At 48.2% G+C, this 14417-nt stretch overlaps 1 protein-coding gene across 4 annotated transcripts in view; it reads left to right on the top strand.

Annotated features, from left to right (window-relative positions):
* The window catches only part of ECT2 (epithelial cell transforming 2), a 151486-nt gene extending 143187 nt beyond the window's left edge, over positions 1-8299 (top strand). Inside the window, exons 21-24 of one of the 4 annotated variants that reach the window (XM_078767640.1) lie at positions 1914-2021; positions 2342-2491; positions 6755-6971; positions 7354-7448. In XM_078767640.1, coding sequence (XP_078623766.1) covers positions 1914-2021; positions 2342-2491; positions 6755-6934 — 438 coding nt within the window. In that variant the 3' untranslated portion in view covers positions 6935-6971; positions 7354-7448. Of the gene's footprint in view, positions 1-1913; positions 2022-2341; positions 2492-6754; positions 7069-7353 lie in introns of those variants that run through there. The other 3 variants (XM_078767642.1, XM_078767641.1, XM_068102701.2) reach the window with 3 other exon arrangements.
* Positions 8300-14417: the final 6118 nt, after the last annotated feature.

Genomic DNA, 14417 nt, shown 5'->3' with positions numbered 1-14417 from the left:
TGGGGTATTGTGTGTATATGAGTGACAAAATTCTCAATTTAATCCATTTTAAATTCAGGTTGAAACACAACAAAATGTGAAAAAAGTCAAGGGGTATGAATACTTTCCCAAGGCACTGCATGTATAATATATAATATAATTGTACTTCCGGATTCATTTGGACCCACATAAATATAAAGATGGAAAAAAGTTACTGAACTGTTTTAGCCAAATTACTAGTAAAGGTACCATTAACCATTAACCTTCCCCTGTCATACTTCCTTCTCTGACTTTGTACAGCCAAAAGGCATTTGCACATTTCAAGCAGATGCTACTGCTGATGCATACATTTGCACGTACCTTAGCTACTGCTGATGCATACATACCCAGCAATGTAAAAGTTCCTGTAACTAATCGTCCTCGTTGTGGAAACACGACACTTTTCTAAACCTTTCCTGTGGAGTCCGTTGCTTGGATTGCTCTCCTGTAGCTGTTTGTAATTATGAATGCACATAATGTTCTCCACAAATGGAAGGGGGTTGTGGGTAAGGGAGGGGCCACGCCTGAACCATATAGACTTGGAAAGGAAGCAATCTTCAGCACTGTCTTCCACCAGAAAACATTTGAATGTGCTCTAACACCACCATTTCGTGGAAACCCCCATGTATCCCTGAGGTGTTAGGTGTCCGGTTGGAATTTTCCCATGGAGTTGTACTTGTTAAGGCCTGGAGAAGGGCAGGTTGCTGCTTTGAATTCTGTAAGATGGCATGGAGGGCAATCATTCCTTTCTATCTGTGGCCACTGTGGAACGTGTGCACACGCCTCGGAAGCAAACTTCAATAACAAATGCATCCATCCTCGTTCAGCTGGCTCTCCAGAGGCGGCTGTGTAGCGCTCGTGACCTTTTGTCAGCAATTAGGGTTTGCATGCTTTGTTATTCCTTGCATCGCCCCCACTTCCCGGCATGTGGCCAGTGGCACATGGATTCTCAGGTGGTTAACCCTTCATTGGATGTTTTGCTTGGTCATACTTGGTGCAATGTAGTAAATATATTTGTCGCGTTCTCAACACGGTGTGCCCTTCATTCTCTTGCTACCCTACAACAATTTAATAATGATACCACCATTATAAAGTTTGGGCTTGGTTTCTCAAGTGAGATGATTTATTGTCGAATTTGTCCCGTGCCGTGCTCATGGGGCAAGTGGGGCAAGTGGGGGAGATGAGCGAGGTAGTGCGGGAGGTGGGAAGGGTTCGGGGGAAGAATGAAGTTCACGCTGCAAGCAGACATAGCAAACAAAGCCACGTGAAGCTAATTCCAGGGTTAATGGAATGCACTGTGCAAGTACGAGGTCTTGTTATCCTCATGCTTTTTGAACAAAATGGGGGCGGATATTGTGATCGGCTCCGACTGTCTGTCCGTTATGCGATCTCCTCCTAAAAGGTTGTGTGGACATTCATCAAAACCTGTAGTTATGATTACCACATGGCAATAAGGTGCAAGAGCAATGCCATTTTTGGCCCCGCCCACTGGGGCAGGTTCAAAAGGTTAAATACCAAAATAATTGCAGTTGTGGGCACGTTTTTAAAACTTTTTAAAATGAAACTTTGTAAATGCAATCAAAATTGTGGGATGCATGAAGTATGTGAAGATCTTTTAGATTTGACCCCTGGTTCATGCTCCAGGGGGTGTGGAATTAAGGTCACGAGGGGAAAAACGGGAAAATAATTTAAACTCTAAATTTGATATTGGGTAATTCCTGGTGGAACGTTATGACATCTTTCAACTTTGCTTTATTTAGGTGGGAAGCGTGGGGATTTGCGATGGCGCGCCATTGACTTCGCTCTAGTTTTATTTTGACTATTTTTGAGCAGGTTTTGCTTTTTTGAATACGGCTTTCTGTTTTTGATGCAAGTTAAAGGACCTGTGTTTGCAGGAGACCCTGATACACTGCATGGATCCGGATACGATTGACGTCACGACGCGAGTCACAGACAGCACCCTGAGCCGTGCCTCACGAGTCATCAAAAAAACTTCCAAGAAGGTGAGACGATTGCGTTTTCTTTAAACAATCACTCATCCTCTGTTGAGATTCAGCTGATAGTTAAAATATATTGCTTAGGAATGGGGTTTGTGCCTGAGTTAATGCCCTTCTCTTTATGGCAGCTATTAATTGGGCTGTGAAAGCCATTCAGAGGGAAGAAGCATGGCAGTGAGATTGATGAAACTTGTGCACTGCTCTGATTTTGAGCTTGTCCTGCATGGCCTGTGTTTTTATCCTTACGCAGAAACATTTCAAAGTAACCCCCCTCGCCACCTCCAATTTATTTATTTATTTATTTATTTACTTTGCTTGTGTTGTAGGTGACGAGAGCATTCTCATTTGGTAAAACGCCAAAACGCAGTTCTCAACGAGGGGCCCCCTTCAGCCCACTCATGGATGAGGTGCTGCAAGCTTCACCTTTCCATGAGCGCACATTAGGCCGACGCCTCACCAGCACATTGACGTTGACGGTACGAGTGGAGCCTCAGCCTCCATTTCCCATCATGTCCCCCCTTAATGTGGTCCTGTTTTACAGTTTTTTTTAATTGCATGAAGTTAATTGTCTAATTTGAGAGTGATTAAAGGGTAAGTGATGAACTTGGAAGGAAGTCAAATGTCTAAGTCGATAGGTCTGTCATGTGGAATTGCTCCTGTTGTCTCATCGAGGCCCTTGTGCCCAGGATGAGGGCAGCATGATAGCTTTAGTGGTATGCTCACTCGCCTCTGAGCTGTCTAGCCTGGGTTCACATCTTGATCCAGCAGGAATCGCCGCATGCATGCAGGGCCAGGAATCACTTTGTGTGTCGTCCCTCGTTAGGACGCAAAGCTGGAGGACCATCTGCCAGCTTTGGTTGTTTGTGAACGTTGAAGGTCTTTCACTCCCTCTTTCTGTTCTCTTCACCCTCTCTTTTGCTCAAGGTCATCTGCCATCTGTTTGGAAATCAGCCAACATCACCACTTTGCACAAAAAAGGTGCAAAAACAGATCCCAGCAACTACAGACCAATCAGCCTTCTCCCAATTATCAGCAAAGTCATGGAATCCATCATTGCGTCAGATATGAAATCTTTCCTCTTCTCCAATGGCTTGATCTCTGATCATCAATTTGGTTTCAGGCCTAGTCACTCTACTCTGGACATGCTGCTTCTGCTTTCTCAACAATGGATGGAGGTCCTCAACGCCAAACAGGAAATTAGAGCCGTCTCCCTTGACATTTCACGTGCCTTCGATACAGTCTGGCACCCTGCTCTGCTCACCAAACTCTCCTCCTTTGGTATCCATGGAAATCTCCACGCATGGCTGGCGGTCTTCCTCTCTGGTCGTAGTCAACGTGTGGCCCTGAATGGGTTTCTCTCATCTCCTCTTCCTGTTCAGGCTGGAGTTCCCCAAGGTAGTGTTCTGGGCCCTGTGCTTTTTCTGGTCTTCATCAATGATCTCTCTGACTCTCTTGAAAATCCTCTCTATCTCTTTGCTGACGACTCTACTCTCTGTCGCTCCATTCCTCATCCCTCAGATCGGCAGTCTGCAGCCTCCCCACTCTCTGCAGACCTGGACAAAATCACAGACTGGGCAAACAAATGGAACATGTCTTTCAATCCTGATAAATCTCACACTCTTACGATGTCTCTCCGAAAAGACCGACTGGAAAACCCTCCCATCCACTTTCTGAATAATCCTCTCCAAGAAGTTCTGTCACTCAAGCTTTTGGGTCTCACTATTTGCCATGATCTTTCCTGGGAAAACCACATTTCAAATCTGGCCTCCAAAGCCAGTCGCCGACTGGGCATCCTCCGTCGTGCGAAGTCCTTCCTTGGCACACCTGAGCTCCTCAGCACATACAAGGCTTTCATCCGCAGCTCTATGGAATGCTGCTCTCCCCTCTGGTCTGGTGCTCCTGCCTCACACCTAGCCCGTCTTCACGCTGTTGAAACCAAAGCGTTCAGAATCATTGGAATCTCCCGCGATGAAGCTAACTCCAAGGGCCTTTCACTTACTCACCGCAGGCAGGTTGGTGGTCTTTCCGTCTTCTACCGACTCCTCTCTGGCCTTGCCCCCCCAGCCCTCTCTGGGCTCTGTCCCCCAAATATTCCTACAGGTCACACAAGATCTGCCTGCAACCCTCTTATGGTTAAACTGCCAAAATCAAGACTTTCTGCTCACCTTCACTCCTTCATTCCTCTTTTCTCCCGCCTCTGGAACAAACTCCCTCACTCTCTTCAATCCCACTCCACCCTCCAGGTCTTTAAAACAGCTGTTCACCACCATCTCTTATCCTCCCCCATCCAAAACCTTGATCTTTTCTACCCCCGCTAATTTCGGTCCCCTTGTGTTTTATACTTCTCCCACCCCCCCCCCCCCCTTCCCATGCCTCCTGCCCCCAAGCCCTCTCCCTCCCACACTTCTCCCTGCTCTCAAATGTTGTTGTGTGCTTCCCCTTCTCTCCCCATCTTGTCTTCCGCTCCCTCTTTTTGTATATTTTGTTTGTCTGGTTGATTTGTTTGTGAAATAAATGTTAGCTCTTTCACGAGCCTCGATTCAGTATACAAAAGGTACAATGCTTTCTTTCACCACGTGTAGTCGAGTTAGCACCTGCAACTAATACCAAATTCCTGCTTTGACCGATTGTTCGGAAAGCAATGGCAGACCACCAGCATGACCTCTGCCAAGGAACTGCCGTGGCAGCACTTGACACTCTGTCAAGAGAATCGTACATTTGATTGAGATTACAGGAGGTAATATTGAAGGAAGAGGTAGCATTCAAAAGTTGATGAGTAAAGCTCTACTACAACAAGCAGAATACATTCTTTATTAAGTGAACACAACTCTACCTTTGTACAAATAATTCTGATTTGGATTATAAAACCTTGAAGGTCGTCATGTTGTACGTCTAATTAATAAAGTGGTTGACGAGCCAGGGAGAGCGAGACCACTTCTGCAAACATGGACAAAAATCTGATCGCAAGAGCAACAATGAAGTTACTTGTTACCCGTTTCAACCTCGTTTAGAAAAGATTGAAAACAAGAGGTTATGTTTTCTTTTTGTTTATTCATGAAAACCCTGCTTGCGTTCTTTGGTGCATTTGTACAAATCCCCTTTCAAAAAGACAGCCAAAGCCACTGTGGTTTTGAGAAAACCTCTCGTCCGCATGCCATAGCCAATCACTTCCTGCACTGTGCACAAATATCTACAACAACAAGCTGTGTTAATGTGCACTGACCAGGTTTCCACGAAGTTTCATGGCCCTATCGCATTGTTTACGTTTATCAAGTTTCTAATGTGTTAACACATTCACCGTTACACCAAAATGTTTCCAACGTCGATCCAGAGCACCAAGTGGTAATCTCTCTATCCCCCGACACCTCCCCCACTGCGAATGTGAGCGGGTCAAACATTAAGCCCGATTGTGAGGTCATTTGCTGTATCATCTTTCCAAGGTGCAACTTGCCAAAACTGCAGATGGTGATGAATGCCAAGGCACATCGTGCTCAAAGTTCAAATGCCTTCTGAAGGGTCTTGTAATCTCGGCGCCAAGCAGGTGACCCGATTGAAAGATTAGAATCGTAATCGCGTTGCCAGCAGAGGCAGATTGACCGTCAGAGACTGATGAATTGCCTGTCCTCTTGCCGCGTAACCTGGCAGCTCGTCCGGCCTGGATTAAACCGGTAACGAACAGCACTGCCCTCAACCGAAGCCGTCCTCGGCCCCTGAGTCCTTTTCCAGCATATTTGATGTCTTCTTCTCTGCTAATGTTTGTTTCTCGTCATACAGGTGTCGCGTCTCTGTACTCCTCAAATGCATCTCGAACGTTGCTCTGCCCTCGGCCAATATTCCACTGTTTTGCCCTTTTTTGTGATGCATTTTTGTGTCATCTCTTGCTCCACCACTTCCTAAGCTCCCCCACCCCAACCCATCATCAGTGTTATCATTTCCACACCCATGACCCCACTCCCTCCCTTGCCAAGTCAACTGTCAGTGCTACCTGTATTTTTTTAATTATATTAAGGCAACCTTTTCATCTCTGGCTTCTTTCAGAATGCCAACTCTGTCAAATGAAGCAAGTGCAAATGTTTTGGCTGGTTGTGAGATTCCGATCCTACTTTGAGCATTCCTTTTCATCTAAGACTTCCCATTGGGGCTATAGTTGTTTTTCTTTTATTTTCCTGCTATTTCTTCCACCAAAAGCCCTGATTTCCCCCAGCCACCACCCACTTTTTTTTTTTTTGCTTGGCCACAATCTTCATTACTTTTTTTAAATGCTGATAACTACTTTGTCACCAAGACTTTTAGGCCATGTGAGTGAACATGTCATAAATCTATTTTTTTGAGGGTGACACAGCCTGGTCATTGGAAGTAGGATAATTGGGGACTGAGGGGGTAGATTCTTTTTAAATTAAAAATATCCAATGTGGAGGCAAAAACCAGTGCAAGAAAACTTTACTTGGTGGAGGTCTGACGTATCTTTGTGAAACGTCTCCATTAACCAGGTTTGGTGTTGCCGGGGTTAGAGCTACCGCTTTGAGTCTGGGAGGTCGGTCATTTGAACCCCCGGCCAAATCATACCAAATACTTCAAAATGGTACATGCTGCTTCCTTGCTTGACGTTCAACATCTTAAAAGGGTAGAGCATGGACAAATATCCATTGCACGGGCTTAATGGGCCTAATGGTCTCCTCCTGCATTGAAGTTCCTTGTAAGGGAACTCGTGTTATATTATTATTGCATTCACTTTCCAGCTCTCGCGCTACAGCTCTCTGCATGGCTTGCCATCCCAATCTACTGCCAAACAGGCCATGCATCGGTCCAAGTCGCTCGACAGCCACTGTGTTTTCCCAGACTGGTCCGACTCGCTGGATTCGCCCTCCGAGCAGCTGTCCTCACAGGATGATGGAGATTTGGAGAGCGAGGGGGTTTAGAATCTACTTTGTGCCACTTATCTCCTCCATTTCTTGCGTGAGCTGACTACACGCTTCGCTGGAGGACTTGCACACTTGATGTTTTGGTTCAGGAAACTCGAGCACCCCTCTCCCATTATTTTTTACTTGAGGCTTTCTTTCACCTTCTTGAAAGTTAATGTTTATTTAACTAACACACCTGTGTGCATCACAGCACTAATCACATGGGGTGCACACCTTTTGCCTGAACCCTTGCCCTTGTCATCCTCTGTCCGTCGCCTCACCCCTTAATAATGTTGTTTGTTCCTCTCCGTTTACCTAAAATATTTTGAAATTGTGAAATCCAGCAAATTGTTGTCATTTTGACTGTTGCAACAACTTAACTTCATTTATACCTCTTCTATCACATTTCTCACTCTTTGTTTTGTCCAAAACCTCAGGGAATGAGATCTCCGTCACTAATGAGCTTGCCCGCCGTTCTGGAAAGATCTCATGCTCACACTCTCTGCAACTCGACGACTCACCTGTTCTGAGCCATCCCTTGGCCACCCGCTTTTAAACCCTACCCCACCTCAGGAAAACTCTCCAAGTGCTTCTACATCTTTCAGCCAGTCGTGCGTCCCTCCTACCCATCTCCGATCACGTCTACCTGTCCACCTGTCCGTCCTTGCATGCACCTAGTAGGGGACCATGCTTGAAAGATATGGACAGTTCAGCATAAATGAAGGTTTAAATTTTTTTTTTTCTGTGAGGTTTGCATCTCCTGGCAAGGAGCGTGTGCACTCTTGCAACCCACCGTGGCCTTACCTGCTAACAAGGTGACCATGTTTTCTTGGACCTAACGAGAAACACTAAAACTGCCATTGTTATCGATAACAGCAGGACGTAAAGGTGATCACCAGAACCTCCTTTTGCAAATAATTGCAAAACATTTGAAGTATTGTTCGCGTTTTTTTGTGTACAGGTAATTTCTGATATTGAGAGAGTTTAATTTTATTTGAATTCACTGTAATATGAGTTTCGTCAATTTCTCCCCGAGACCGCCACCTTTTTCACTTTATTTTGTCCTATTTTTCAGTCTGGGTTTGTGCTTTGACCACATGACCGTGGTAGCATAGAGTCCGCCGTTGCTTCCTACCAGCTCCAGGACAATGAACATTTCTGCCACTCAGTGTAGATATTCGAGTATTTTTTTTTTTTTTGCTTTGCAGCACATCTCACTTCCACCGTGAAGCTCGTTTTAATATCTCCCAACCCTCCTTCCGCACCTGCGTGAGAAAACGGTTTGCTGTGCACAGAGTCGGTGTATAATTTGCCCACGTGCGTCTTGTCCTCTGTTGTCCATCACATCTCATTGTAACTGGCAAATAAAATGCATAGAATCAAGATTTATGTTGGTATTTAATGATGTGATATTACAACATTTCTAAATGTGTCACACGAGTCAGGGTTTGAGAGACTGGAATCTTTTGGTTTGTTCTTTTTTGTTTGTTTGTGCGTTTGTGTCCAATTATAGAAATACTCATGTCGAGCAAAATGTCAATTTGAGCATAATCAGTTCCTTCCTTGATGAGTTCTCACAGAGTGACTTTTGGTGAGTTTTCTGTTCTGGTTGTCAACTCGTGAATCGAAGGAGCTGGGGATTCTTTCTTCCTTCTCTTTGACTGTCTGGTCCTTGCTGCGCATTGCTTGCGGTGCCTCCGATGTGGATTGTCCCTCATATATTGTTCCTCTGTGACGTACAGAAGCTCCTCCAGCCAGCCGACCTAAAAAGCACATGAGGAAGAATGTTATAAAATCTTTGTTTATGCGTTAACCTTTGGAATTTTTTCGGTCTGTTCGCAAATGACCAATCAGGCGTCCCTGAACAATATCCTTCTTTGAACAATATCCGGATTTCTGGTCCTGGCATTGCTACCATCTGCTGGCAGCAGTGCGACTACCTGAAATAGATAGATGAGGAAACCTTTTTCATGATTTCCTTATTTTGTGCAGTTGGTCAAAGGGAGCGAGAAGAACTGTAGCTTGAAATGGCAGCAATCAACCTGTAGTTCCGCAACAATTGCTTTCCACCTTTTGCTTTAGGATTTGTAAATTTTGCACGTCGCAAGCCCGGGGACCTTCTGCTTCGCAGATGAGGACTGATTCACCAGGTGCTTTAAACTGTAATCGGCTTTTTTTTAAATCTATAAACTCTGGCAGTGTGTAATGACACACACACACACACACACACACACACACACACACACACACACACACACACACACACACACACACACACACACACACACACACACACACACACACACACACACACACACACACGTCTGGCTGTATAGCGGAAAGGAACGAGCACTCACCTCTGAACTATCTCTCCTGGGATTGAATCTCGACTCCGCTATAAACTGTCATCCCAGTGTTTCACAGTCAACGTGATTGGTCAATGTGTGTGCCGTCTCTCGGATGGACGTAAAACTGGGTGTCTCGTCTGCCAGCTCTAGTTAGTGGATGCTAAAGATTCCACAGAATCCTTTGCAATAAGTCGGTGAGTTGTTGCCAGCACCCTCCACAAATTACAAATTCCTGTACCTTCAGTCAAACCTATGGCCTGGCCAGCCAGTTTATGGAAGAGAAGAACCAGAAGCATTTCCAAGACCGACCCATAAAAAAAGTTGAGAATACTTGTGCCTGTCAAAGAACACACCCAATCTGTCCACCAAGTTTTGTCCGAATCTGTCTGCACTCTACAACTTTGAGATATCCTGCTCCCAAACAAACAGACAGGGGTGCAAACATAACCTCTGTGCACCTTCGGTAGTGGAGTAAACCCATTACCATCCATTTGCACAGAATTATTAACATGTGGCTGCAAGACGAAAAAGTGTACCTGAGCTCGCTGCACATACACCAAGCAACAACTACCTTGTTCCTTTGGTCCCACAGGCCATCATTCCATTGTATATTTCCACATCATGTGCACATCATTACTATGCAAGGCTGATATTGTGATGGTATGGTATGTTCGATGTGTGATGTGCTTGCCATGATTTTCCGAATATAATACGCAGCCCCAAATTTGTTATGAAATGCAGGTACATGGAATTTGTTTGTTACCATGTACAACATTCCCTGAGACTTTTGCAACACTGAGGACAACAATGTTTATAGTGTCTGTTAAATCACTAATTGTGAGTTCGCCTGAGCTTAGCGCTTGTTGTGTTTGAAATCGCGGTCGGCAAATCAACTCTCATGGATTTTCTTTGTGCCAAGTTTGAACTAAATCGATCCATGAATGTCGAAAAATGGTTGGGGATGTTGTGAAAAATCAACCAGATCCACAACTCGTCCCATAGATAGGTTTAATTTCAATTAGATGGTAACATCATCCTGTAAAATACACCATGCAACATATATGTCAGGATCAAGGCATCATATGAGAAAGATTGGATATATCAGTCAATGCAAGCAAGCCTAGAATATAAGTGGGTACGTACCATTCAATTCTACATGTCATTGTATAAAGTCGCAGGAGTGGCCTCGAGTCGCGGACGTCCCGAGGTTTTATAGACACCGCCCAGTGGTTTAAGTGAGCGTCACACCTGGGTTCAACTTACATTTTCACCACATTCTCCCCGCCATTAGAACTATGCTGCCACTAGGCAGGAAGCGAGCGCGCGTCAGCATTAATAGGTAGAGGAAGTCATCATATCATTATTAGGGTGTCAAAGAAATATCCCTATTGATTCTTGTCTTTGCGTCATTGTGTTATGTTTCGCACACTGTCAAAGCGTCTTTAGGGCTTCCTCGAAAGCGTTATACGAAACAAATCCATTATCAGTAGTACAGGTCAGTCGGTCCATCCGTAGAGGTCAGTGTGGCAAATTACCCTGCCAGCACAGGTTCGGAAACTACCGGGTACGTCGCCCCCAAATCCGGAGTCCCCTGCTTCGGAGTAGCCGCTGGAGGCAGGTGTCGGAGGGGCACCTCAGTGCCCTCACCGCTTCAGGCAGGGGTGTATCAGGCGAAGGGAGGGACGGCAGATGTTCTCTAGGCGCACTCATAGCCTGGTTAGCAAACATGTCCGATACTGGCAGACGATGAGCCTGTGGGTCACAATAGGCTAGTCTCACAGGCCTATGTGCTGGATAAGGTGTACCTTTGCGATATGCAACTCATTACATAAGGTGTACCTTGTCGAAGAGCGAATGTCCATTCGTCGCAATGCAACGCATTTCAGGCAGATGTGCCGATGTGGAAGATGTGTAAACCAGTAAGCCACGTCTATTCGTCGCAAGGCAACACATTACAGGAAGATGTGTCGATGTGGAAGATGTGTAGATCAGTAAGCCTCTTTACAGTAAGCTGTAACAGTAAGTAAGATTACATGACAGGAGGCCATGACAGTGTAAGTCAATTACAGTAAGTCTGTACCGGCCTAGGAGTTGTAAAAGTAAGTAAGATTACATGACAGGAGGCCATTACAGTAAGTCTGTACCTGCCTTGGCTCCCAAGGGTACATGGTCGATCCACATTAGATCCATGTCATGGAATTGCCGAGGGAGAGAACCGACGAGAGCCATAACGAGAGTTACGCGATACCCCGGAGTCCCCCTGTTTCAAAATCACGAGACTCGAGCGCTCCCTGACGGCAGCGCGCACGAATTACAAGCTCCGGCAAAACAGTTGCAAGCAAAACGTTTGCCACGAGTGCCCTCCGTAGGCTGCCCGAACGACCGGCATGGCAGTTACGACGACGCACAAAACGACCGAAATGCGCCTTCCCAGCGAAGCGCGCAGAATCTCCTGCAGCCATTCCTGCAGCACAGCGCGCAGAGGATCGGTGAAGATCGGCTATATCCGTCCCGGAGAGAAAACGTCGAGATCGAGAAATGGAAAACGTCCCGGATGGATCGACATCCAAGAGAATGGCCCGGATGGATGGATCGACATCCAAGAGAATGGCCCGGATGGATAGATCGACATCCAAGAGGATGGCCTGGATGGATGGATCGACATCCAAGAGGATGGCCTGGATGGATGGATCGACAGCCAAGAGGATGGCCCAGATGGATGGATCATCATCTCACCCCCTCACTCATCCATCCCCCCCCCCCCCCCCCGTCTTGAAGTGTGAGACAACAGCTGCGCATCGCGCACCGAAGTCGAGCGACCTTCACAGTCTGGGTCAGAGGGAACGCAATCAGGCAGCGGCCGGGCGAGGCGTCTCGCAGTCTCGAAATGTGTGGAGGCGAGCCAGGAGACCTGTCCTAGAAGCAACAAGCCCAGAGTCAAGGGCGATCCGGCGGGCCGGTGCCCACGTGGCTTGCTCAGGAGACGAGGGAGTCAGGCGCAACGCTCAATGTCACCGTGTCATGGGGTCACCGTGCACCCCCAAGTGTCCTAGAAGCAACAAGCCCAGAGTCAAGGGCGATCCGGCGGGCCGGTGCCCACGTGGCTTGCTCAGGAGACGAGGGAGTCGGGCGCAACGCTCAATGTCACTGTGTCATGGGGTCACCGTGCACCCGCAAATGCCCCGTGCCTTATCGATTAACGGCATAAGTCCGCGATGTTGGCTAGGCGCCCTCGAAGGCCGCCACGTTATGACACGCACTGTCGGGCAGGGGCGGTCAGATTGAGTATTTCGATGCTATCGATATCTGCTATCTGTAGAGGTACCCAGGTAGACGAACTCTGATGACGCAAGCGCGGGAAACAGTTAAATTGGGATCGATCGGGCGCGGTGCTGTAAAGCAAACGCGTGATTTAGTCGATGACGTCATCAATTGGTTCGGGCGCGTGCGGGCGGGTTTGACGGCGAGTTCCAGCTGAGCGGTATCCCCAGACGGAGTAAAGTAGCACTCCGAAATCTAAAGTCTCACGTCCTTTGGGCAGCAGCATTCGAGCGGGCTCGAGATCGGTGTACGGAATACGAACCCGGCCGACGAGCGAAAAGTATTATCTAGGGCGCACCGCGTACGAGGGAAACCTAAAGTTGAGCTCGGCCCGTTGAATCAGTGCGGCTTCGCCGAGTCGAGAGGGTGAGCACGCCGAGTCGAGAGGGCGAGCATGCTTGGCAGCGATTGACTGCACGACCTGAAGTAGCGTCTCGTTTGTTTAGCTGTCGGGTTAGAGGATCGAATACATATCACGCCCTGAAGTAGCGTCTCGTTTGTTAGCTTTCGGGTCAAAGGATCGAATACATATCACGCCCTGAAGTAGCGTCTCGTGTGTTTAGCTTTCGGGTCAAAGGATCGAATACATATCACGCCCTGAAGTAGCGTCTCGTTTGTTTAGCTTTCGGGCCGTGTTTTGTCCGGAGTTTTAGACATAGTTAGTCATATAGAATACACATGGTATACGATACATGCCGGCATGCCGATACATGCCATGCCGATACATGCCGATACGATAGTCATATAGAATACACATGGTATACGATCATCTATCATAAGCATAAGCCCGAGTGTCGAGAAAGGCTATGAAGGTCCCGCCCGACGTCCATAGAAACTCATTCGTGCTGCGACGAGTCCTCGCATGGTGCCAAGCGAGCCTCCATTGAGGCGATTCCGGGCAGCGGAGTTCGCCGGCCTCGTTGAGTAGCCACATGTAGGTGGGATTTCGACGAGCCGCGATCAGAATCGCCGGCCTCGCAGAGTGGTGCCCGCGAAGGGCGCAGTGCCCGAGCAGCCGGAGTGAGCCGGCCGTGTGAGGCACGGCGTGATTCCGACGAGCAGTGCGCGATTCGCGCGGAGGAGAAGCGAGTGGTCAGGGTGAGCCGGCCGTGTGAGGCACGGCGTGATTCCGACGAGCAGTGCGCGATTCGCGTGGAGGAGGTGGTTCCACCGAGAAGCGAGTGGTCAGGGTGAGCCGGCCGTGTGAGGCACGGCGTGATCCCGACGAGCAGTGCGCGATCCGCGCGGAGGAGGCGATTCCACCGAGCAGCGAGTGGTCGGAGTGGGCCGGCCCCCGCGGAGGAGGCGATTCCACCGAGTAGCGAGTGGTCGGAGTGTGCCGGCCGTGTGGAGACATGGGAGTCGTGATCACTCGCGTGGGAATCTCATCTCGGGCCGAGGCACGCAAATCTAGGATGATTCTCTCGGACGGAGCCGTTAGCGTTTCGAGCAACCGAGGCTAGACTCGTACCGCGGCGCCAAGTGGGTCCGTCGTTCCGACGGGGTTGCGGCCCAGGACATGTCCCAGTGGCCTCCTTCAGCAGGCGCCTTGCCGGAGTCCGTCATGCCTGCTCCGGCGTTCGGGCCTCAGGAGAGCAGTTTGCGTTTTGACGACGCGGTCCCGCAAAAGGCTTGCGAGGTCCCCATCGCATCCGGTCCTTTTGAGGCAGACCGGCGGCGAGAGTAGTCGGAGCTCCGTAGCTGGAGCTAGCTCGACGGGTCCTCCGCCGGTCATTCTTCTCCGAGGTGGGCCTCGCAGGAGCGCGGAGAATGTCGGGAACGCTCGTCTGTGATCTGCGTTCATCCGGCCATCGCAAGACTCGTGTCCCGCC

The sequence above is a fragment of the Myxine glutinosa genome, chromosome 13 (assembly GCF_964187855.1).
Source record: "Myxine glutinosa chromosome 13, kmMyxGlut1.1, whole genome shotgun sequence".
NCBI classification, from domain to species: domain Eukaryota; kingdom Metazoa; phylum Chordata; class Myxini; order Myxiniformes; family Myxinidae; genus Myxine; species Myxine glutinosa.
The sequence above is the reverse complement of the archived record's forward strand: the minus strand, read 5'-3'. Positions and strand labels throughout refer to the sequence as shown.